The 26,746-nt window shown below is 50.3% G+C and overlaps 1 protein-coding gene across 1 annotated transcript in view; it reads right to left on the reverse strand.

Annotated features, from left to right (window-relative positions):
- PLCG2 (phospholipase C gamma 2) overlaps positions 1-26,300 on the reverse strand; it is a 148,576-nt gene extending 122,276 nt beyond the window's left edge. The window contains exons 1-2 of the mRNA XM_029242028.1: positions 26,183-26,300; positions 20,195-20,433 (exon numbers count right to left, since the gene is read on the reverse strand). Coding sequence (XP_029097861.1) covers positions 20,195-20,387 — 193 coding nt within the window. The 5' untranslated portion in view covers positions 20,388-20,433; positions 26,183-26,300. The remainder of the gene's footprint in view (positions 1-20,194; positions 20,434-26,182) is intronic.
- Between the last annotated feature and the right edge of the window lie 446 nt (positions 26,301-26,746).

The following is a 26,746-nucleotide window of genomic DNA, read 5'->3' on the forward strand; positions in this document are numbered from 1 at the left end:
TTGGCAGCCTCTCTTCCTGACTAGCCTTTGAGAGCCACAGCTGAGACGTGTTCTCCCGACCTCGGTTCCCAAAAGGCTTTCACGACCTTACAGTAGAAGAGGCTAATTCTAAGGAAGCAGACCTTCTTCCCTCTCAGACTTGAGGTGTGGTACCTCCTGGGGCTGTGGGAAGAGCAGGCAGAAGGTTCTAGAAAGCAGGACATGGGCCTGAGTTTCTCGCCGAGACTTCCAGTGGGTGGCTTTGGTGGCAGGAGACGCTCTCTCAAGCCTGAGGAAGAAGCCAGACACGTGCTCCCACCCGTCCTCTGGCCTCTGCACACCCTCTTCTAGAATTCACATCACTGGTTCAAGTGGGGGGCCCCAAGACCAAAGCAGAGCCAGTCGTACCCCTGGATTGACATATACAGTCAATTCTCACCTTTCAAAGCAGTTACATTCTGTAAAGTCACTGTAAACACTGAATAGGCAAATATGGAACCATTACTCCTCGGGGGGAAATACAAGGTTAGGTTTCTGCGAGCCTCTGGTCACAACATTTTCCTCAACTGATCAACACAAAACCTTGTTTTATATGTTTGTTTAAAGACACCTTATTTAACATATATTGTTGATTCCTTAGCACTGAGCTCACAGCCAGCAGCAATGTAACTCACGCCTGGACAAAGCTTATGTAACACCTGTTATTTTCTCCATAAGGCATAGCACAGCCTTCTTGTGCTTCATAGGAACACTAGACAGCCGTCGGGGGCCTTTTAAATGACAAAATGACACCCAAAAGGCAAAAAAGTGAGAAAAACGTGGTGCTAACTAGCCTGTTACACTATGAGAGCTGAAACAAGCACGCAGCCAGCTGGGAACGCATACCTCGGGCAACTCCAATGTTCACGGCTCTAGGAACTCCCTGGCCGTCTAGTGGCGGGGACTTGCACTTCCACTGCCGAGGTCCCAGGTTCAATCCCTGGTTGGGAAACTAGGATCCCACAAGTTGAGAGGCGTGGCCCAAAACAAACAAACAAAAAAGCAAAAAAAAGTTCACGGCTCTACGCAGGTGCACAAATGACTACAGAAGCCACGAGGTTTGGTACGGGGGTTACAAATAAGTTTTAGCGAGTAAGCAAATTTGGAAAGGTGGAATCCACGAGTGAGGACCAAGGGTAGATGCTGAGGGCAACTGGCACTCTCGTAGGGCTGCTGGGCTGGGGCTGCTCATGGCTACACGATCTGCTCTATAGCGAGGCCTGTCTCTGAAAGGAGAGAACAGGGCAAAAAGCAAGGACCGGCAGCAAGGTGAGCAAAGGACGAGAGAGACAGTTTCCGTTTCTGCTCCCAAGACCCCAGCTCCTTGGATCTGGTGAGTTACAGAGCATTCTTCTCGGCCACACATTCCAGTATATTCTCCTTTTTGCTTAAGCTGGTTTCTGACCCTTGCAGCCCAAAGATTCCAACTTGTGCTCGGGGCAGTGGGAACTGGGCATGAGATACACTCTCTCTAAAGTGAGGACAGAGGTGACAGAGAAGACTGGGCAATTGGCAGCAAGAGGGGAAAGGCACATGCATATGTACGTACACACACACACACACACACACACACACACACACGTGCTCCCCAGTCTGCAAGCTGACCAGGGCCACCCGGGATGCAGGGCACCCCCAGAAGAAGGTTCTACTGGGACTACCAAATAATTTGCAGAAGCACAGCTGGAAGTGGACGCTCAGGCCCCGGGGATCAGGTGTCACACCTAAATCTAGAACAGATGCCCAGGCAGATGGCAGAGCCAGCAGGCATGCACAATTCCACATTTTCAGTCGCTGTGGGAAAATAAAGCCACCGGACCTCATGAAGCAGGATGCAGATTTGCCCTTGGGATCATCACCAGCTGCCACATGGAGAACACCTTTGTTGCCTGGGGAAGAAGGAAGACTATGGGGATCACAAAGGAAGTGGGTAATGCAAAAAGAGGGAGTAGGTATATTCTAGAAGTGCACTGTCCGATACAGTAGCTATTGGCCAGACACAGCTCGTGAGCACTTGGAACTGAATTGGCCTAAATTGAGATGTTCTGCAGGTATAAGACACACTAGATTTTGAAGACTCAGAACAAAAACAAAAATGTAAAAATCTCATTAATAATTATATTGTGGGGACTTCCCTGGTGGCACAGTGGTTAAGAATCCACCTGTCAATGCAGGGGACACGGGTTCGAGCCCTGGTCTGGGAAGATCTGACATGCCACGGAGCAACTAAACCTGTGAGCCACAACTACTGAGCCTGCACTCAAGAGCCCGTGAGCCACAACTACTGAGCCCACGTGCCACAACTTCTGAAGCCTGCATGCCTAGACCCCATGCTCTGTTACAAGAGAAGCCACCACAATGAGAAGCCCATGCACCGCAACGAAGAGTAGCCCCTGCTCGCCACAACTACAGAAAGCCCACATGCAGCAATGAAGACCCAACGCAGCCAAAAATTAAAAAAAAAAAATTATATTGTGTACATGTTGAAATACTTTGGATATGCTGAGTCACATAAAATATATTATTAATTTCACCTCTTTCTTTTTTTAGTGTCGTGACTAGAATACTTGAAACTATGCATGTACCCGGCATTGGTGGTTCTCATTATATTTCTTTTAGACAGAGCTGGTCTAGAAGTAGCCTACCTTGGCTACAGCAGAATGGAGAGGCAGGTGGGTGGGCAGTGTGATGGGATGGGGGAAAGAGCAAGTGAGGTCTCTGTTCAGATCTTCCGCCCATTTTTAATTGGGTTGTTTGTTTTCTTATTGTTGAGTTTTAGGGATTCTTTGTATATTCCGGATACAAGTCCTTTATTAGTCATGTTGTGCAAACATTTTCTCCCAGTCTATGCCTTGTCTTTTCAATCTCAACCTAAAGTTTTTATAGCACATAGTGATTGGGGAAATCTGACCTTATTAGTTCCTCTAAAAGCCTTGGTAACCTTTGGTTGACTTGCCTAATTCACTTAACTCACCAGTAATAGGGTATAACTCACAGGTTTATTGTGATGACTGGACACTATACACGAATATCCATACACATGATCACATGGGTACATACGTGCTTATAATACCCAGCATGATGCTGACTCATGGCACATGCTCAATAAATGCAATAATTACTCTGCCTTCAAGATGTTCCTGTCCTCTTGTCGGCAGTGCCTCCCAGTTCCCCCCCCACCAACTCCCCTTAGAGGGTAGCTGGCAACCAAATGGCAGGCAGAAGGGCTCAAGCAGACAGTTAAGAAGGGAGGAGGCATTTACACGGCTCTGTGAAAAGATTCACCAAGTATGGACACCCTGGGGACAAGGCATTAAATCTTGAAGTGATGGAAAATCTGTGCCACACCTCAGCCACCACATCCAAGTGAACTTGAACATTTACTAATGAAAGTAAGATGAGCCAGCCCATTCAAAAAATGGTCCTGGGACTTCCCTGGTGGCACAGTGGTTAAGAATCTGCCTGCCAATGCAGGGGACACAGGTTTGAGCCCTGGTCCGGGAAGATCCCACATGCCATGGAGCAACTAAGTCCGTGTGCCACAACTACTGAGCCTGCGCTCTAGAGCCTGTGAGCCACAACTACTGAAGCCTGTGCACTTAGAGCCCGTGCTCTGCAACAAGAGAAGCCATAGCAATGAGAAGCCCACACACTGCAGTGAAGAGGAGAAGAGTAACCCCCGCTGGCCACATCTAGAGAAAGCCAGCATGAAGCAATGAAGACCCAACGCAGCCAAAAAATTAATTTAAAAATTAATTTTAAAAAAAGATTTAAAAAAATAATAAATAAATAAAAATAAACTAGAACAATGGGACTTCCCCGGTGGTGCAGTGGTTAAGAATCCACCGGTCAATGCAAGGGACACGGGTTCGAGCCCTGGTCTGGGAAGATCCCACATGCCACGGACCAACTAAACCCATGTGCCACAACTACTGAAGCCCATGCCTAGAGCCCGTGCTCTGCAACAAAAAAAGCCACTGTAATGTGAAGCCCACACACCGCAATGAGGAGCAGCCTGTGCTCGCCACAACTGGAGAAAGCCTGTGCACAGCAACGAAGACCCAAAGCAGCCATAAATAAATAAATTTTAAATAAATAAATAAAATAGAACAATGAGGCAAAAGGAAGATGCAAATCAGAACCACAATGAGATATGGTTCCCTCCCACCAGGATGGCTAACATCAAGACAGATAGACAAGGGACTTCTCTGGTGGTCCGGGGCTAAGACTCCCAGCTCCCAATGCAGGGGGCCAGGGTTCAATCCCTTGTCAGGTGACTAGATCCCACATGCTGCAACTAAAAGTTCGCATGCTGCAACTAAAGATCCTGCATGCCACAAATAAGACTCGGTGCGACCAAATAAATAAATATTTGGGAGAAGAAAAAGACAGACGAGAACAAGTGCTGGTGAGGATGTGGAGACACTGGAACCCTCATACACTGCTGGCGGGAATGTAAAATAGTACAGCCACTTTGGAAAACAGCCTGGCAGCTCTTCAAACAAGTAAACAGAGTTACATGTGACCTGGCAAAGCCACTCTTAGGCATACACCCGAGAGAATGAAAATATATTCACACAAACATATGTACACAAATGTTCACAACAGCATTATCCACAATAGCCAAAAAGTGGAAACAACCCAAATGTCCATCAAGCGATGAACAAAATATGGTCTATCCTTACAATGGACTATCCTTCAACCATAAAAAGGACTGAGTACTGATACATGCCACAATGTGGATGCCCACTGACAACAGTATACTAAATGAAAGTAGTCAGGTGCCAAAGGGTAGACAGTCCGTTTAAACGAAACGCCCAGGACAGGCAAATCTATAGACAGAGTAAGTAGCTCCTCCTCAAAAAGAAAAGAAAAAAAAAAAAAAGTGGTAGATCATGGTGGAAGATACTCACTCAACAGCACACAGTTATTGAGCACCTACTGACGGCACTGGTGCCAGAAGCTAGAAGTACAGAGACCAAACAAGACAACCCCCGCCTTAAGGAACTAGAGTCCAGTCTCTTCATTCCAGACCCAGCTCTGGTCGGCAACTCTGCATAGCCATACATTTTTGGAACCAACTTCAAAACGAAAGACGGTCCAGAGCCTTATTCTCGAGCAAGGAAAATGACACCCAACTCACATCCCAGAAGAGAGCCTGTCCTAGTAAAACGCATGAGCTGAGCAATCAGAATAACTGTAACTAAATCCCCACGGTTACCCTTGGAAAGTTCCTCAGCTTCCCTCAGCATCGAATTTCTCCTATTAACTTTCTGGGGTTACTGTGAGGCCCCATCAGCAGCCTCGGCCCACACTACGGGCTCCTAAGTTTTCCGCCACCATCCAAAGTGGTCCTGTTGATGTCACTGCGAGACCCACAGCCTTCAGCCAACAGGGGAATCAAGCTGCTAGATTCACGGCCTAGGACAGAATAAAGGCAAACCAGGAGGAGAAGGACGCCCAAACAACACTCACAAGACCCTTCATTTGCCTGTGAATTTCATATCTGTAAAAGATGTGAGAGCCCACGGACATCCAGATCCTGGTAGGGGTGGTAGGTGGGCATACAAGTCGGTGAAGCTTTCCTGGGGACAACTGAACTCTATGCCCAGAGCCCTCGACACAGCCTACCTTCCTCCCAGAAATTCTTCTAGAAATTTATCCTAAGGAAATTAACAGGGATGTGCCTACGAGTTAGATATGAAAATGTTCCCGGGATCACTGTTTGACATGGCAAAATAACAAACTACATAATATACACATATAGAAGTTTGGTAAAAAATAAAAATATACATAAATAAAAATTATGAAATAAGGTAGAGGGACTTCCCTGGTAGCCCAGTGGTAAAGAATCCACCTTCTAATGCAGGAGACGCGGGTTTGATCCCTGGTCAGGGAACTAAGATCCCACATGCCACGGGGCAACTAAGCCCTCGCGCCACAACTACTGAGCTTGCGCGCCTCAACTAGAGAAGCCACACGCCGCTAACTACAGAGCTCACGCGCCCTGGAGCCTGTGCGCCACAACTACAGAAAGAAAACCCGCAAGTCGCAACTAGAGAGAAGCCCGCGTGCCACAAATGGAAAGAAGCCCGAGCAGACCACGCACCGTAACGAAAAGATCCTGCCCGCCTCAACAAAGATCCTGTGTGCTGCGACTAAGACCCGACGCAGCCAAAAAAAAATTAAGGAAAATAAATAAATTAAATAACAGCTATTAAAAAAAAAAGTAAGGTAGAAAAATATAGCCATTTAAAACAAAATGGAAGGCATATACTTGGGCTGGAAAGATGTTCACAACTGGAAACCACCTAAGTCTCCATAAGCTAAAGGACAGGTGCATCTATCAAGGTGAACTAATGTAGTAAAAGAGCTATGGGCGGTTCAGATAAAGCTACTGATGCTGTGTGGATACCTCACAAATAATATAAACTGCAGACTAAAATGTTTGAAATAAATGTAAAAAATATGCATGGGAGTGACACTTACCAAAGCATGATACTGGTTTCTCCAGGGAAGGAGGGGTATACGTGAGGACTTAACTGTAATATTTAATTTCTTAAAAACAGACAAAAAAGATCCAAAGCAAATACTACGATGTGTCTATGTTGATTAGGAGGGTGTATTCATTTCCTATTGCTGCTGTGTAACAAATTACCACCAACGCAGGGCCACCATTTATTATCTTTTTATTATCTTACGGTTCTGGAGGTCAGAAGTCAAATATGGGTCTCACTGGGCTACAATCAAGGTGTCAGCAGGACTCCCTTCCTTCTGGGGGTGCCGGGGAGAGTCCGTTCCCTTGCCTTTTCCAGCTTCTAGAGGCTGCCGGCATCCCTGGGCTCATGGACCCCTTCCACCTTCAAAGCACTGACTTTATCACTCTAACCTCTGCTTCTGACGTCACGTCTCCTCCTCTGACTCTGACCCTCCTCCCTCCCTCTCTTTTTTTTTCTTTTTTAAAAATTTTATTATCATCTGTTTTTGGCTGCGTTGGGTCTCCGTGACTGAGCACAGGCTTTCTCCAGTTGCGGCGAGCGGGGTCTGCTCTTCATCCCGGTGCGCGGGTTTCTCACTGCGGTGGCTTCTCTTGTTGCGGAGCACGGGCTCTAGGCGCGTTGGCTTCAGTAGTTGTGGCCCACGGGCTTACTTGCTCTGCAGCATGTGGGATCTTCCCGGATCAGGGACTGAACCCGTGTCCCCTGCATCGGCAGGTGGATTCTTAACCACTGGGCCACCAGGGAAGTCCCTCCCTTTCACTCATAAGGACCCTTGTGATGACACTGGGCCCACCCAGATAATCCAGAATGATCTCCTCATCTCAGAATCCTTAACTTAATCACAGCTCCAAAGAGCCTTTTGCCACATTGGGCAGGAGTCACAGGTTCTGAGGATGGGGATGTGAATACCGGGCTGGGGGGCAGGGTGGTTTATCCCCAGAATACATAGAAATAATAATAATAACGATAGCAGTAGTCGCAGTAGTAGTGGTCGTATAGCAGCAGCTAACTCTTACTGAGTGCTCTGAGCCGTCCGTGAGGCCCAAAGTGGGCTAGCTAGCTCTCCTAATCCTCCTGAGAATGCGGTGAGGAAGGCGTTACTATTACCCCATTTTATAGATGCTAAAATGAGAAGCTAAAAAACTTGTCCATGGTCACAAACGTTGTAAGTGACAGAGCCAAGATCTGAACCCAGGCAGTCAGACCCTAGAGGACATGCTCTTAAGTACACAGGCGTTTGTCACCTTTGTCTCTACACCAATCTCAACATTTTAAATAACTCCTAAAGAGAAGAAGGTGGTCACGATATAGCACAAAATGAAAAATGCATATTACTAAAGAGTATTATGAAAGGATTATGTTTTGTAAAAATGTAACTGTGTCTTGCAAAAAAAAAAAAAAATCTGGAAGGGTTACACCAAGTGTGAACACGCATCCCTCTGGGTCGGGGGTGGCGAAGAGTTCGTAATCCTCACCAAAGTTAAAAATCTTTCTAGTAGGGGCTTCCCTGGTGGCGCAGTGGTTGAGAGTCAGCCTGCTAATGCAGGGGACACAGGTTCGTGCCCTGGTCCGGGAAGATCCCACATGCCGCGGAGCGGCTGGGCCCGTGAGCCACGGCCGCTGAGCCTGTGCGTCTGGAGCCTGTGCTCCGCAATGGGAGAGGCCACAACAGTAAGAGGCCCGCGTACCGCAAAAAAAAAAAAAAAAAAAAAATCTTTCTACTAATGGACACATGTGACTTCTTCAAGAAACAAAGTAAGAGCCGTTTAATTAGCGGGAAATAAAACCACGTCAGAGGGGCCTTGCTGGGAGCTGTCTTCAACAGGAGATGGGTGTGACTTTCACCATCGGCCACCCCAGCTCAGGCCCTTCTTGCCTCCCCAGGGACATCGGTCCTCCCCCGGCCAGGTCCCTGCTCCCACCAGCAGAGGCTGGCAGCAGGCCAGGAGTGGCCTGGAGTGGCCAGGCACGGCAGGCAGGTGACACCTGGCCGGTGAGATCCAATCGGACTGAGAAGCTGAGGCAGGGAGCCCCCAGCGGGCCCCCAGTCCTGAGGTGTGTCTGCCCCTGTGAGTCCTGGAGGCCTCCTCCTGCCATATCGCTCTCGACTGTGCGGTGCTGACTCTAACTCTGCTAGTTTCCATTCTACTGATCAGCAAGTTCCCAGGCTTTTCCTTCTCAGAACAGAATCCTTCACACACAGACACTTCACCCCTCAGAACTCACTCCCAACCATGGCCACCGGCACACCTCGTGTAAGACGAAAGCACCTTACAGCTTCTCCCTGCTGTGCCAGGAGTGTGGAAGAGGCCCTCCTGCTCTAAAGTGGCATCAGCACCGGCTCTGTTTACGAAACTTCACCGCTGCCCTGTGGACGCTCCTCCTCCAACTCCAGGCCTCGCTGGACCTGCGGAGGGAGAAAGGCAGGGAGCTGGGCTGCCCGCCGACGGCCAGGCTCAAACCCAAGGGACCTTAACCCTGTAGGACCCCTACCCACACGCGTCAGGAGGGGCCAGCCTCTACATGGGTGGGCTACACGACGGCCACCCCCAGCGCCCCCAGGCACACACAGATGCGGTACCCACAAGCTCTGTCAGGCACATACCATGCGCGTCAGACGCACTTACAAATGTAATCCTCACTACCATGCTACAGGGTAGCCCAGCCATTCATTACCCATCTCACGCATGAGAAAACTGAGGCAAGCACAGGCCCAGGCCAGAAGCATCAAGTGTGGTTAAAGAAGTTGTCACAGAGCTGTCCTATCTTAACCCCAGACACTGCCACCTCTGGGGAGAGAGAAGGGGACAGAGGCTGAGAGGGCAGCCAGGTGTGGTTTCCCGGATCTATCTGCTGACCACGTCTCTGAGAAGCACCCACTGCAGGTCAGGTGTGGGCCAGGTGCTGGGATGCCTCCCTGGTGATCAGAAGCCATGGGCCCCAGCCTCCCGGAGCTCACAGTGTGTGGGGTGACAGGCACCGAGGGCCTGGCTCTGGGGTCAGGCATTGCCAGGGGGCAGGAAAAGTCAACACCAGGATTTCTGGCTTCAACCTCAAGGTGCACAGCACTCAGGTCTCTTCCAAGGCAAAACAAGACGTGTCACTTCGCCTGCCTGACATGGGAAAATGTTCGTTTACAGCGAAGACAGACGGGGGTAGGGGTGAGGGTGGGCTGGGGAGGGTGGAGGGGGAGGCAGATTATTTTCTTTCCTACAGGATTCACCAGGGGATGCCTTTTAATAGCTCCCTCCCCTAGTCAGACATGCGTAAGAGATCCAACCTGCACCCACTGTTGGGGACCCTCTAATTGCGTGAAGCGGGAACACGTGTGCCTCCCAGGGCTTGGCACTACAGCACAGATGCTCCCTGTGCCGGCCCTCTGGCTTCAGATGTGTCCACACTCCAGCTGCCCCTCTCTCCTGTCCTCTCCTCCCCAACGGCCAGATGGACTTCTGGGCTGGGACACCGAGATCCCCAAAAGCCAGACCAAAAGAGAGTCCTGTCCACACCTCCACAGACATTGGGAGCACAGGGAACTGGATGGACCACAACTAACCAGACACGCACAGCGTCCTCCAAAGAGGAGGCTTGGTTACTAGGAGAGAATTCAAGGGATGTACTTCCAAGAGACGGGCGAGAAGCCTGAGCCATGGTAACGAGAGCAAACCTCACATAGTGCTTCCCCTACCTTTCTAAGTGATTTACCTTCAGGAGCTCATCTGATCCTCCTGAAGACCCTATAAGGTGGGTACTGTCATTCTTCCCATTTTACAGGTGAGGAAACAGAGGCACAGGGAGGGAAGTCTCTTGCCCAAGCCACAGACTTGGGACTTAAACCCAAGCAGGCTGGCTCCAGTCCCCACGTTTAACCAGCACACAACACTGCCTCTCACACCCTCACAGCCAAGACCAATGCAGCCAGGAACTGAGACGACACTTGGAATAAAGCAAGGGCTCTTAAATTCCTTTACAACAAACCCCAGCTTGTCCATATTATCTGCGGCCACGTGGATACATCAACCGCTGGGTTCACCTCCCTGCCCCTCGGGCTCCTTTTAAAAGGGAGTGTGTTAGTCTGCTAGGGATGCTGTAGCGAAACACCCCCAACTGGGTGGCTTCAACAACAGAAATGTATTGTCTCCCGGTTCAGATCAAGGTGTTGGCAGGAGTGGCTCCTTCTGTGGCTGTGAGAGGGAATCGGTTCCCTGATTCCCTCCTGGCTTCCCAGGATGTCGGCAACCCTCAGTGTTCCCGAGCTTACAGAGGCATCGTCGTGCGTGTGTGTGTGCACGCGCCCTCTTCTTATAAGGACACCAGTCATATGGGATTAGGGGGCCATTGTGTGCCAGCATGACCTCATCTTAACTAATTACATCTGCAAAGACCCTATTTCCAAATAAGGTCACTTCTGAGGTCCTGGGGATTAGGGCTTCAACACATGAATTTGGAAGGGAGACACAATTCACCTGTAACAGGGACCCATCTCTGCCCAGAGTCCTGAAGAAGCCAGACCATGTTCTCTATCAGGAGACCCGTCTAACCCACCCTCCACACCAAAGCTGACCGGAGATGACACTGGTCTCAAAGGCAGCCAACCCCCGAGCACGGGCTCAGAAGACCCAGCCAATCAGAGGCATCCATCGTTGGGAGGCTGGGACCCAAAGCCTTCATTGATGGGGCGACACTGTCAAAGTGGAGAGCTTTGCTGGGGAGGGTCTAGCCATGACTATGAGGAAACCTAAGACGGCCGACAAAGCCCATCTCTGGAGAGACGTCACCACCGGCAGCTCTTGTCACAGATGGGATGGGCGAGTCCTCAGTGCCATCACCTCCCCTTCCCAGGAGGCCCAGTGCAAAGGCTCTTCATTTCCCTGAATTCCTGCAAGAATCCCTAAATCCCTGCAATCATTCTATTCTCTAGCCATCAGTGGGGCTCCTACAGCCACCTCTGCATCTTCCAAAATTAGGGGCCGCGGAAGAGCCTGGGGGATGCCTGACAAGCCCCTTTCCCATTCTTCCTGGCACACAACTGGGCCACGTTTCCCAGCATCCTTTGTAGCCAGTCACATGCCAAGTTCTGGTCAATGGAAGATGGGAGGGAAGAGGCACATCGGTTCCAGAAATGACCCCTAAAACCTCCTAAGCCATCCCCCACTCTTCCTCTTCCACCACATGCTGGCCGAAGAGAAGACCCTGCAGTGGCCTCAGATGCCTGAGGGGACAGTGGTGCCACCAGACAGCAGAGCCCCACCCCCCAATCCCACTAGACCATGACCTGAGTGAGAAACTTGCATGAGATCAAGAAATCATTTGTCACGGCTGTTAGGCTAACCTGACTAATACAGAAGCTTTATTGCTGTGCCCTCTGCCCAGAATGCTCTCCCCTTAGAGCTTCTCATGGCTCCCTTATCACCTTTCAAGTCTCAGCTCAAATGTCACCTCCATGGAAATGCTCCCCTGAGGCGTGGCCTCCTAAAACAGCGCTCTTCACCGGTGACTCTTTGCCAAGGTGCCCTGCTTCTTCCTTTCCTAGCACCCAACACGATCCAGAATGACTGGATGATTAGCCTGGCTTTTTCTGCCTTTCCCGTGGCACCGTAAGCTCCTCTGGGGGTCCACACTGTCCCGCTCACCACGCTGTCCCCAGGTTCGAGCACCACGCCCGACACACACCAAGCCCTCTGAGTGTTTGCTAAACCAACAGACGGCTGAATTCCAATCACACCAAGTGACGGTCATCCAGGGCAGAAGACAGCCCTTGAACAAACACAGAAACCGATTCCTCCACTGACCAGCGTACAGGCAGGTCTCCATCAACGTCAGGAACGAAAACAAGAGCTCTATTTCTCACACCAGCAGGCTCCGCCCTAGGGAATCCGCACCCCGGAAGAGGAGGAGGACAACCCATTCAGGGGCAGGAAAGAAACAAGGATCTCGTCACATGAATGCAAGTTCTCATATTCACGTCAGCCTTTCCACAATGCCATTTCCCTTCACGTCGGATGCGGACAAGAGCAGCAGATGCTTCAGCCCCCGCCTCCTCTGTGCCCAGCACTGCTGAAAGCAGGTTACATGTATTGCTTCATTTAATCCTCACAGAAGCCTTAGGAGACAGGCTCTTTTACTATTCTCATTCTACAGACGTGGAAAAGAGGCACAAAGAGGTGACATGAATGGTCCAAGGTCACCCTCCAGTGAAGAGGCAGGGCTGGGATCTGAAGCCAGGCACTCGGGCTCCAGAGCCTGTGCTGTTACCATAACTGCACATCTATAATCAAAAATTGTATGTACTCACACACACACACACACACACACACACACACAAAATGGAATATTACTCAATCATAAGAATGAAATAATGCCATGTGTAACAAGACAGATAGACCTAGAGATTATCATACTAAGTAAGCCTAACAGAGAAACACAAATACCACAGGATATTACTTATATGTGGAATCTTAAAAAAAAAAAAAATGATACAAATGATCTTATATACAAAACAGAAACACACTCACAGACACAGAAAACAAACTTATGGTCACCAAAGGGAAAAAGGGGCAGGGGACAAATTAGAAGTTTGGGATTAACATATACACACTACTATATATAAAAGAGATAGGGCTTCCCTGGTGGCGCAGTGGTTGAGGGTCTGCCTGCTGATGCAGGGGACACGGGTTCGTGCCCCGGTCCGGGAAGATCCCACATGCCGCGGAGCGGCTGGGCCTGTGAGCCATGGCCACTGAGCCTGCGCGTCCGGAGCCTGTGCTCTGCAATGGGAGAGGCCACAACACTGAGAGGCCCGCATACAGCAAAAAAAAAAAGAGAGATAACCAACAAGGACCTACTCTATAGCACAGGGAACTATACTCAATACTTCGTAATAAGCTATAAGGGAAAAGAATCTGGAAAAGAAGTGATATATGTATATGTATAACTGAGACACTTCGCCGTACACCTGAAACTAACACAACATTGTAAATCAACTATACTTCAATTAAAAAAGAAAAAATTTTCTTTAAAAAGAAAAATAGGTTTGTACACACTGGGGGCATTGGTGGAATCTTATTTCTGACGGGACACTTGACTGACAGAGCTTGGGAACCACTTTCAGACAATGGATTTCTTCTTAGACGGAAGATGCCAGTGGAAAAATAAAACATCTATTTCTCCATCGTTTGAAAAACACTTTGTTAAAATAAGAACTTGGAAAAATACTCTTTTTTTTTTAAAGATGGGTAAGAAGCTCAAGGTTGGATTTCAGAAGAGGCCAGGATACAGGACGAGCCCATTTCAGCGCCCCTGGCTGTGTCCGCACTTGTCTCCACCGTGGGGTCTCCAGCAGGCATGTCTGGCTCCCTGCTAACCAGGCAGCTCTCGAGTCTCCTTCCCCTGGCACCTCAGCACCAGGCAGAGCGTATCCTCTGCGCGAATAAGGAACCGGTGCCTTCCCTCCTGTCGTAACGAAACCTGAACGAAGCTGTCATTCTTAGGTCCCCAGCAGGGTGCTTCTCTATCCCATACAGCACTCAGACATCTCTGATATCATGTAAGAGGAGACAGCAACACAGAGCAGAAGACTTGCAACTCTGAAGGCAGGTTGAACGAAGGCAAACTGTAGTTCTGCCCCTTCCTGACTGTGTAGCCTTGGGCATGTCACCTAGTCTCCCCAGGACTCGGTTTCCTCGTAATAAAGTGGAGATGATTCCTGCTTCCTGTTCACAGGGTCACAGGCAAGCCAAGAACCTCACACCAGGGAAACAGAACAGCTCCTATTTGCGAGAATCCCTCATTCACGGGCAGCCACCACTTGCCAAAAATAAGCAGACGGAGAAAACACGCGTAAGCAGAAGTGAAAACTTGAGGATAAAGGGCCCATTCAGTCGAAATGGACATGGTCCACGTCCTCAAAGGCGGCTCATTGCACAGCTGGCCCCATCCACACTCCACAAACAGCTGGCACCACACTGGCTCCTGAGACGCATTCCAGACCGCCCTCCCAAATGGACAAGATGCAAGAGGACCCCAAAGGTTCAACTCAGAAAGGTCCCCAAGCGGGCTCCTTTCCAGCTGGAGTCTGCGCAGCTGGTGCCCCTGGAAAAAAAGAAAAACCAGAGAGGCAGCACTTCCCGGCATGAGCTCCCTCCCGACATCCAGAGCCTCAGGAGCCAGTGCAGGAAGGAACCCAGGGCACCACCTTGCCCATCAGCCTTGGAAAGTAAACGGGAGAATGACAGCCAAGAGGTGAGTGTCTGGCTGGAGACCATCGTCTTTATTAGAAGCCAGGCCTTGGGACTCCCATCCATTAAAATATGTACCTTTTATATACAGATAAAACATGTACATATAAAAAAGTACATAAGGACTTCCCCTGGTGGCGCAGTGGTTAAGAATCCGCCTGCCAATGCAGAGGACATGGGTTTGAGCCCTGGCCCGGGAAGATCCCACATGCCGCGGAGCAACTAAGCCCGTGCGCCACAACTACTGAGCCCGCGCGCCACAACTACTGAAGTTTGCACGCCTAGAGCCCGTGCTCCCCAACAAGAGAAGCCACCACAATGAGAAGCCCGCGCCCTGCAATGAAGAGGAGCCCCTGCTTGCCGCGACTAGAGAAAGCCTGCACGCAGCACTGAAGACCCAACGCAGCCAAAAATAAATAAATTTATTAAAAAATAATTTTAAAAATAAAAAAGTACATATAATAAAATTCATTTGATTCTCACCCTTATCTTATTGGTAGGGACTATTATCATTTCACTTGACCAACAGGGAAACAGGCACAGAGAGATCAAACAACCTGCCTTGGATCACGCAGCACCTAGTATTTGGTCAAGCAGGGAGTTGAGCTACAAGTCTGGATCCAGAGTGCAGCTGTTCTCATGGTCACTTGGCTCCAAGGTGGCTGCCGTCAACTTTTCCCCGCCCTGGACGTGCAAGCCTCGCCCTCCCCAAGTGGAGATTTCCCATGCTTTGAACCTGAGCTGGCCCTGGTGACCTGAGCACGTGACTTTCTGGGAGTTCTTGGGCTAAGTCATAAGAAGCCCAGCAGCTTTGGCCTGGGACTCTTGGAACACGCACCCAGGGGGGACACCAGGCACCATGTAAGAAGTCCAGCTACCCTGGGACTGCCACGCAGCAGGTGCTCAGCCAACATTTCCAGCTGAGCCCAGGCTTCCAGCCATCACCACCACAGCATCAGACATGGGAGTCAAGATTCTGGAACCTTTCAGACCAGGTGACATGCCAGTTGAGTGCCACCTCAGTCCAGGCCACGAAGAGTAGAAGAACCGTCCAGCTAAGCCCTGTCCAAATCACTGACCCACAAATCTATGCACTTGCATCCAATGGCACCTACTGACCCCACTTCAGGGCAGGCGTCCTGCTGGCCACCTGACAAGCCCCTCCCTTAACTCTGCACATAAGCAGCTCCTCTGCTATGAGGCCTCCCCCCATTCCCGACCACCCCCCATCCCCACTGAGGGAGACAAGAGCCTTCCTTCTTCACCAAGTACCCAGCGCAGACCTACACTGTGTACCGACCACACGATCCTGCAATGCCCAGATGCTGCATCTGTTCCCTCCAGGGCAGGGACTCCATCCTTCCTCCTCTCTCTTAGCAGAATCTAGCACCCAATATGACAGCAAATATGGGCTGAATACATGACACAGCTCCGTCATGACAAGGTCCAAAGAGAAACCCGAACATACCCAGTGCCATTTTACGGTTCTAAGCAAAGCAAACGCGTGACTTTAGACCAGGACTTCTTAACCTCGGCACCACCGACACTTTATATGGGATTATATGGGATAATTTTGTTTGGGCGGGGGCAGGGGCTGTCCTGTGCATTGTAAGGTGTCTAGCAGCACCCCTGGCCCCAATCCACTAGATGCCAGAAGCTACCTCCCCAAATAATCACAACTAAAAGTACCTCCAGGCATTGCCAAATGCCCCTGAATGGGTGGGGATGGGATTGCCTCGGCTGAGAACCACTCCCTGCTTTGCACAGTGGGACCCCTGGGGGTCTACCTTCACCCAGGCCTGAAAGGGGTGTTGTGACAGCTGTCCAAAGGTCACAGGCTGCTTGCCAATTACCCCAGGACCACACGCTCGTGCTCCCTCCTGTTTGCCTCTCCCTTGCAGACGCCACAGTAACCTGGAGGATCCCGCTAACTAGGACCCCTGAAGCAACACTACAGCTGTGGGGGTCCCCCCAGGATACCCCTATGTCAGGAGGCTGAAAATGCGGTGCTGAGAGTCCCCATCTAGGGCCCAAAGGCCTATTCTTTCTAAGTGGTCAGGGGAGCACCTTTTCTAAGCTCTTTACTCCCAAATTGGGTTTTCTGTTGCTTTACAAACACTACTGACACAGCCATAGCACACAGGCTTGCCAGCGCACGTTCAAAAATGCAAACGTGTTCACATCATCCCTCTTCTGAAAACACTTCGGTGGATCCCTACTGCTCTCCAGAAAAGGTCCAAACACCTAAGCAAGACTCTGCTGCCCCGGACAAGCTGGATGCCACTTGTCATCACAGCCAATGGCAAAGAAAAGAGCAGCAGTTGCCACCGGTCCAGGGCTTACCCCGTGCCGTTCATCATGTCCGACCCTCTGATGTATCGACGCATTTACTCATTCCCAACTGCAACCGTGTGCACGGATACCAATATTACTCCCATTCTGCAGATAAGAGAATTAGATCTCAGAAAGTGCATGTAACTTGCCCTGCAGTCACATGGCAAAGCTCATCAAATGTGCTGGAAGCCAAGCTCCACACTGCTTGTACCTAATCCAACAATGTAGGCTCTGCGAGGACTGGAGTCTAATGTAATTCCTGCTGTATCTCCAGGACCTAGAATAGTGCCTGGGAGAGCAGGCATTCAAATATAGATGGATGGAGGTAAGGAAGGATGGGTGGAAGGAAGGATGGGTGGAAGAAAGGAAGGAGGGAAGGAAGGAAGGATGGAGGGAGGGAGGGAAGGAAGGGTGGATGGACTGATGCAAGGATGGAGCGAGGGAGGGAGTCTCTAGAGCAGTACCTACCAAACCTGGCTAGCTACCAGGATCACCTGGGGAGCCTATTAAAATACTGAATCCCAACCAACCTGGTGAATGACACACATCCTCAGCCACTCCAAGGAGGAGGAGGAACTGCTTTTGGTTAATGAGTGGGGAGAACTATAGTGTGTGGATTTCAAGAGGCAAAATCCTGTCTCACACCCATCAGAACTTTCGGGAGAAAGTTCCAGTAGGCTGTATCTTTAAATGCTCCCCCCAGGTGTTTCCGATGTTCAGCCCCCAGAAGAGAAGGGACCAGCCATCCACTCTCAGTGCAGGACACCTGTATTTACCATCCATGCCCTTTCATCCCCAGGCAGGCCCCCACCCCCGCCCCAGCTGCGACAGGTCTCTGGGCCACCTGGGAGGTGGAGTGTGGCCAATGCAAACCAAACTGGGAGGAGAGTTTGCTGCCTCCAGACACGGGCACTTTCAAAGCCGGGCTTCTGGCTCTGTGCCACCGGAGGCCTGCTCGGCTCCAAAGCTAGGAGAAACCTTTTGGAAAGCTACTTAATCTCACTCATGTTAAAAGAAATCACACGAAGAACTACACCGAGCTATCAGAGACCACCTGTGAGCGGCCAAGTTCAGAACCCCATGGCAGAGTGGATGAGGGTGTGGGGAACAGGAGGTACCCTCAACACCACGTGGGCCTCTGTGGGATGTTCTCCAACTGTCCTTTCAAAGTTAAAACAGCCTGTACCCTTTAACTCAGAAATAACACATACAGGAAGCTGTCCTTCAGGTAAACACAAAATATGTGTGCATGAAAGCACAACACAAGGATAACCCTCACACACAGTTGGTGGGAATGTAAAATGGTGCAACAACTTGGAAAATAGTCTGGCAGTTCCTAAAATGATTAACAAAGTTACCATACTGACCTAGGAGCAATGCTACTCCTAGACAGATACCTGAGAGAAATGAAAACACACAGCCATACAAAAAATCACTCATGAATGCTCACAGCGGCAGGATTCATAGTAGCCACAAAGTGTAAACAACCCAAATGTCCACCAACAAATGAATGGATCAACAAACTGTGGAATATCTATGCAATGGAATATTACTCAGCCACATAAAGGAGTGAAGTATTGAGACACACCACAACGTGGATGAACCTTGAAAACACTGGGAAACATTGTGTTAAGTAAAAGCAGCCAGTCACAAAAGGCCAGATACTATATGGTTCCTTTTAGAGGAAATGTCCAGAACAGGGACATCTATAGAGATAGAAAGGAGATTAACGATTGCTTAGGGCAGGAGAGGTGGATGAGGAACAGAGGGATGGCTAAAAGGTAGAGGGTTTCTTTTTGGCGTGATGAAAATTGTGGTAGTGGTTGCACATATCAGAATATACTGTTCATTTTAAATGGATGAATTATATGGTATGTGAATTGTATCTCCATAAATCTGTTACCAAAAAATTTTTTTAAAAAACTAGAATCCGGGCTTCCCTGGTGGCGCAGTGGTTGAGAGTCCACCTGCCAATGCAGGGGACACGGGTTCGTGCCCCGGTCCGGGAAGATCCCACATGCCGCGGATCGGCTGGGCCTGTGAGCCATGGCCGCTGAGCCTGCGCGTCCGGAGCCTGTGCTCCGCGGCGGGAGAGGCCACAGCAGTGAGAGGCCCGCGAACCGCAAAAAAAAAACCAAAAAAAACTAGAATCCAAGTATAGTCACTGCAGCTAATGACAAAAGACTGGAAAGACCCAAAGTGTCCGTCTCTAGGGGTTAAACTGTTACACTGTAGCCAGAATGCTATGTGGCCATGAAAGAAAAAGGCAGCTCAACAGGCCGATAATAAACCACCTCCAGGATAATTGTTAAATTAAAAAAAGAAATCAAAGTGCAGAGGTGTATGTAGTAGGTACCCATTCATGTAGGAAACACAATGCACACATCACACGAGCACAGAATACTTCTGGAAGACCAAAAAACTTGGTAATGAGCTTGCCCCTGGAGCAAGATGTGGGCTGGGGAAGAGACACTTATTTAGAATCGTCTCATTCTCCCCCAAGTGTACGTTTTAATTCCTCAATTAAAAAGTAGCCAATAAAAAAGTCAAATTAAACAAGTCTCTGCAACTGAAAATTGCTTAAGTCTCCTAACTCTGTTTGTTAAAAACAGTCTTAGAAACTTTAGGAACTGAGCCAATTGCCGAATGTAAAGAGGATGGGGAGAAGAAGATGCCTCCACCTGGACCAGAACTTCACTTGAGAGCTACAGAACATTCAGCAATGCGCTCTGTCCACCTGGAGCTAAAGCACAGGCTTCTCACTCTGCTCGTCTGGCTACCAAGCTATGAGTTTCCACAAGCTCTGGCCAGTTAAGCCCTCAAAAGGCAGACGGCTTGACCATCAGCTCGAACCAAATGGTCCCCGATGCTGTGAGACAGGGAGCCCAGGCCCTGCCATCCCGGGTGAGCTGTCTGGATGTCATTTCCAAGTTGGCCCACGCGGGCACCTGTTCCTTCACCTGCTGTTTCCTGGCTAACTTCCCCCACCTGCTCTGAACCCATTCAGAGACCCAGACAGAGCGGCCCCGCTTTCACTTTCAGAAGGTATCAAACCGACAACAACTGCCGTGACCACTGGTCTGGGCAGGAAGGGGAGGAGGTACTCACGGAAGCCCTCGATCTTATCGGCCGTCTTGCTCCAGGCCACCTGCTGGGTCTCCATGATCACCTGGACAGTCCTCCGCTCCGGGGTGGACTTGCGGAAGCTGAACACCGTCATCACCGTGCCCAGCTCCAGGGCCCTCTTGATCTGACTCTTCTCATACTCCGGAAGGGCGTCCACGTTGACCGTGGTGCTCATGGTTGCCGGCTCCAGGGGGAGGCAAGGAGTGAGAGAACGAGGGAGGCTGGAAGGGCGGAATAAAGGAGGGAACTGCTTTTAGTTAACTGAGCGGGATTTGGCTTCGACTTCAAGAGTCAAAATCCTGTCTCATGCCCATCGGGATGAGTTTGGGGAGAAGGTTCTAGTGGCGGAGACTCGCTGGCCGCTCACAGAGCCCAGGCAGGACACACAGAGGTTTAAATGGAAGGGAGGTGTGGGTGGAGCCCTCGACCTCAGTGACCCAACCACTATCCCGGCTTTAAATAACCAAATCACCCCAGCCTGGCTGTTACCACTCCTTCCCCACATACTCTGATGCTGTGGAACATTTGAATAGCCAAAGCAGCCCATACTGACTCCTGTCCCCACCCCTGACACCCTGCCAAGAGATTTCCAACCATCCCTTTACTTCCCGAGTGAAGTTGGGAACAGGAAAAAAAAAAAAAAAACCCTTCCGAATGTGTCCATGGAACTGGGGCATAAAGGGCAGAAGACAGCAGGACCCAGCAGCCTCACGTTCAAATCATGGTGTAGGTTCCCACTGACCGTGTGGACCTGGGCAGGTTGCGTGACCTCCGTGAGCCCCAGTTTCATCGGAACAGTTAGGAAGCCACCTGTGAAGCACCTGGTGTGCCGCTCAGCATCCAAGGGGTGTCCTTGGCGATCCCTCATCCTCCTGCACAGTTGGCATTTCCCAGAGAGGTGTTTGCACCCCAAATCTCAGAGCCTTCCTTGTCTGGTTTCTCTCACGCCCACATCCAATCCACAGGCAAACCCAGAATGCAATCAGTCTCACTGCTTCACTGGTCCCTCCAAGGATCTTATACTTGGGTCATTCTGATCGCCTGCTAACTGGTCTCCCTGCTTCTGCTCCAGCCCCTACAGTCCACTCTCAGACCAGGAACCAAAAGGATGCTTTAAGAACAAGAGTGAAATCATGTCGCTCCCTAAGCCCCTGCTCTGCAAAAACCCTCCCCCAGTCTGCCTCCCAAATGTCCAAAGACTCACTGCCCCTCACTCAGAAGGGACTTAACTTCAGGCTTGCAGACTGCAGCCCCTACCCCAAGTCACTTACACCCATAGGCTGAACTGCCACCCTTGTAAAGGGGAAGATGACAGATGAAAGAACCTCCAAAGGTTCTTGTAAGGATTGAACCAGATAATATATCTCAGCCCATAAAACAAAGATGCAAAGTCAATGCTCCTCAGATTTAGCTCCTGCTACTGTCACTATCCACTGTTCCCTGTATCTTTCTTACCTCCTCCCCTCCTCCAAATCCCTTTAAGCTCCCACAGTTGCTACTCTGTAGAGAAACCGGTGTTCAGCCAGGGCTGTCTGGGCCTCCACACTGGCTCAGCCTCCCCACAGCCTCTTTGCCAAGTTGCTCAAAATCAGGGCCTCAGTTTCCCCAGCTGTATAATGGGGATAACAATACCACCCTCGAGGGGCCCTGGAAGGACTAGATGCTACAATGTATGTACAGCCCCCAGCATCTAGCAGGGCCTCTGATCATGTTAATCAGCCAGCTGGTCAAGACATTAATCAAGGGTCAACTCTATGACAGACACGGAGGGTGGACTTTTATGCAAATGAGGGGTGCAGGGAGCGGCCCAGGCCCTGTCCTTTGCTCCCTCATCCCTCTACCTCACACCCACAGCCAAAGGCACCTCCCAGGTATGCTGACAGACCAGCGATAAGGTCATGAATTACACCTGCTCTCCACCCATTTGGAAAGGGACCAGTCAGCTCAATGACTCTGCAGTAGCAGAGACATGGGGGTGGGGGTAATAAAGGGAGTAGCAAGAAGGGGTCCCCAACTTAGTCTGGGGTAAGGCTGGGAACTGCCAGTGCTCATAGGAAGCTTCTGGGGGAAGGCGGCATCTGAATCCAAGCTTTAAAAAAAGATGAAGCGGGAGGGAACACTGTTCTGGTCAGAGGAACAGGCTTAAGCAAAGGCCCGGCAGCCGGACTACAGCGTATGCCAAGAACTCTGCCTGACCTGAGCCTCCTGCCTCACCGCCCTCGAATCCAGGTCAGGGGATGAACAAGGTGCCTGAGGCCAGTCTCATCCTGGTAAACTAGCTGCTTATCGGCCCTCCCCAGGTGCCTGCACCTGCCATATCTTGTTCATCTCATTTATCTCAATGAGAAATACCGGAGGTGAAAACTCAAGTCCTGGGAGGTGAAATCATGGGATCAAGGTCACAGAGACACATGGTGACACCAGGATCGGAACCCCGGTCTGAATCCCATGCCCCTGCTCCTTCAGCACCCGCCTTCTGGAATCCAGAATCTGGTGGCAGAATCTGGCCAGACAGTAACTAACTTGGCAGAGAGGTCAAAGGACTTGTCCAAGGTCACACAGCTGGAAAGTGTCAGAACCAGGATTTGGACCAGGTCCCAGCCATACACCTCCTGAGTTCCCCACTCCCAGGGCTCAAGGCCCACGTGTAGCAGGGCACAAATAGGAAACACACAACCCCTCACAACACTGCCATGTAAACCAGCCAACCGGGAAGCACCAGGGCCCTCAGTTCTTTCTGACTCTGGGAGGGCCTTGGTCTTAACCTTCCCAGGATTCTGGTTACTTCCCACTTAGAAGCCCAGGGGATTGGTTCAACCATAAACACCAAGTCTCTCACGTCCTTCCCCAAGAACTGGGAAGACATCCTCACGGCCACAAGATCCTTGGAGTCAACCACCAAAATCCACCGGCTCCCAACTCAGCCTTCCAGAGTTCAGTGCTCAGCAACTAAGGCAAGGAGGTCTCCGAGGCCTTCACCCCAGGGGAGGGCACTAGCCATCACAGGCAATTTCTATTCTGCTTCTGCTTTCAAAAAAAAGAAAAAGAAAGAAATAGCCTCGAAATCCCTTTTTTGTTCCTGTTTCTCATCCTCCCTGGGTAACTTTATAAAAGTGACTTATGGTGTAAATACAAATGTGGCTGAGATTTAACGAGATTCTACTTTTCATGTCCTTCTATTCGAAATAAACTTCTGGGAAAGATAAATATCCTATGATACTGCTTATATGTGGAATCTAAAAAAATGGTACAAATTAACTTATTTACAAAACAGAAATAGAGTCACAGATGTAGAAAACAAACTTATGGTGACCGGGGTGGGGGAGAAGGGAGGGGGGATAAATTGGGGGACTGGGATTGACATATACACACTACACTATATATAAAATAAATAACTAATAAGGACTTACTGTATAGCACAGGGAACTCTTCTCATTACTCTGTAATGACCTATATGGGAAAAGAATCTAAAAGAGAGTGGATATATGTATATGTGTAACTGATTCACTTTGCTGTACAGCAGAAACACAACATTTTAAATCAACTATACTCCAATAAAAAATTAAAAATAAAATAAAAAATAAACTTCTGGGATACAAGGACCCAGAACGAGGAAGCGGGGGAGTTCTCTTCAGTGCTGTCTGCACACGTTAGAGAAGCACAGAATTTCATACAAAATCCCACGAAACAATTCTGTTAGACTTTGCTACAGTTGCATCCCTGAGAGGTAACAGCCCATCCTACAGCCCGAGGGACGTTACTGCTGCATCTCACACCCACCCTGCAGCAACAAAGCGATACATATTTTCTTTTTTTTTTATACTTAAAAAAAATTTTTTTTATTGAAGTATAGTTGATTTACAGTGTTGTGTTAGTTGTAGGTGTACCACAAAGTGATTCAGTTATATATATATATATATATGTATATGTATATATATGTATATACTTTCTGAGATTCTTTTCCATTATAGGTTATTACAAGATATTGAGTATAGCTCCTTGCGCTATACAGTAAGTCCTTGTTGGTTGTCTTTTTTTTTTTTTTAACATCTTTATTGGGGTATAATTGCTTTACAGTGGTGTGTTAGTTTCTGCTTTATAACAAAGTGAATCAGTTATACATATACATATGTTCCCATATCTCTTCCCTCTTGCGTCTCCCTCCCTCCCACCCTCCCTATCCCACTCCTCTAGGTGGTCACAAAGCACCGGGCTGATACCCCTGTGCTATGTGGCTAAAGCGATACATATTTTCATTGGAGGAACAAAGCAGTGTCAGCTGGGGCAGGTAGGAATGTGCATTACTTCAACTTTTTTTTTTTTTAGGGCAACCTGTGAGCACCTACTAAAATGTAAAACATGTATATGCTTTGATCCAGTGCTGTGCAGAAACACACACAAAAATATTCACAGAAGCATCATTTGTAATAGAAAGAGAAAAAAAAACAAGAAACAATTCAACAGCTCACGAATGGGGGTGGTCCCTTAAATGATGGGACACACACATTAAAGAATGCTCAGTAGCTATGGGAAAGAATGAGGAAGATTTACACGCAATTTGATCTGGAAAGATTCGTGAGGTGGATGAAAGAAGAGTTGCAAACTAATAAGCATAAATATAATGACATTTTTTAAAAGGCTGTCTGCTTATAAATCCAGGAGGAGTGGTTACTTTTGGAGAGCGGGAGAAGGTAAAGGGTCTGACCTGACTTTTTACTGATTTAAGTGCTAACATAATGGATGAGCTTTTCTGCTCTGTGTTTTTAAGTGTTTTCCAAATGAAGACGTGCTTTCAAAAATTTCCTCACCCGCAATTTTCCATCAACTCCACTCAGCCAAAGGGCTCTTTATGGGGGTCCTGGCTTGGCCTCTTCCAGAGGAGTTTCACAGGCTCCAGGTAGAGGGAGAGGGAGGGGGGAGGGCTGCAGCATGATTAGGCCATTTCAGCATCAAGGAAACCTGCAGTGAGTATCGTCCTGAGCTGGTACACACGGGGCATTCATATCTTTGTAATAGGGGTAACTGCCTGAGGCGGCCAGGGACCCCTAAATTAAGACACCCTGCAAGACTGTAGCTAAGGATGGCGGCCCGAGCCCCAACGCAGGGCCCTTAAGCATGGGGTGAAGAAGTGGCAGATAAGGCCCAATTCTCCACACAGCCCTGGAATGGAGGCCTGGGTGGCCCAAGTACCCAGGGGAAGAAACTGAGGCTCAGAGACTCTTCAACTTGCCCAAGGTTACACAGCTGGAACCGAAATTCGAATTACACTGACTGACAAGGCCACCTGTTTCCCATGCGCGTGCCACCCCCCTCCATACTTTCTCACTCCAGTTCAAGATCAGGGTGCTACAAGAGCCCCTCCCGGGCCCCCTCTGGAATCCAGGCGCCAAGCGCCCCCCGCCCCCCGTCGAAACGGGACACATCTTTCCCGCGAATTCTTCCGCTATGGGGGTAACGACCTCTCTGGGATTCCACAACATAACCAGGAAAACTCAGAGACGCACATAATGATGCGTATAACTATTGCGCGGGGAGACGGCATCCTGAATCCCCCGAAAGCTCTGTTTCTCAGGGCGAAGGGCTGCGCCTGGAATCAACAAGCCCTGGGCACAGAGGTGGTCAGGAGACACGCCCGCCCCCCCGGCCACCGGAGCCTACACCACCAGCGCTCGCACGAACCCCAGACCGCAAGCCGCGCCGCTTCCTCCAGGCTCCCATTCAAAGCCGGACGGACCCAGGACACCAACCGACGAAGTGGCGCCGGCCCAGAGTGAGGAAGTGGCCGGCGACGGAGCCAGGACCCCCGCCGTCACCGCGCCGGCCCCGGGCACAGCGGGCGGGGGCCCCGACGATGTGCCCCACCCCTGCCAGCGCCGGCAGCGCCCGGGCGCAGGTCCCCCCTGGACGCCGCTCCCCGAGCGCGGGTTCCGCGGGCGCCCGCGTGCGCTCACACCCGGCCGGGCCACTCACCTGGCCGCGCCCCCGCTGCGGGTCCCGGCTCTGGGGTCCCGCGCGCAGCCGCCCGCCGTCCCGGCTGTGGGCACTCCCTGCCGCGCACGCCCTCCGACGCGGGCGCCGTTACTTCTGCTTCGGCCGCCGCCGCGCGCCACGTGACTCCTCCGGGGCCGCCCCCCGCGCCCCGGCCCGCCCCACCCCCGGCCCGCAGCTCAGGGCACCCCCGGCGCCGCGTCCTCCCTGGGGGCGGACCAGGCCTGGGACCCCGCCTCCGCCGGCCGAGAAAGAAACTGAGGCAGCGGGAGGGGATCGACCTGCCCCTCCTCACTTGCAAGGTGGAGAGAAAACTTCCAGATAGACTAGCTTCTATGGCGCTCCTACTGCACACACGTGTTTTACATGCATTTAATATACTCCCCGTAATCACCGGGAATTGGCAGGTCATGGCCCTAATTTGAAATCGTTACTGAGGCTGCGCTGGTGACCGCCTCTTACTACATGGGGCAAAAGCCACATAAATACCCTCAGCTCAGCGTTCTCATCTGTCAGACGTGATCAAAATAGTGCCGGCCCCAAAAG

Source organism: Monodon monoceros, unplaced genomic scaffold (assembly GCF_005190385.1).
Source record: "Monodon monoceros isolate NGI ecotype Baffin Bay Population unplaced genomic scaffold, NGI_Narwhal_1 Super_Scaffold_10, whole genome shotgun sequence".
Taxonomy (NCBI): Eukaryota; Metazoa; Chordata; class Mammalia; order Artiodactyla; family Monodontidae; genus Monodon; species Monodon monoceros.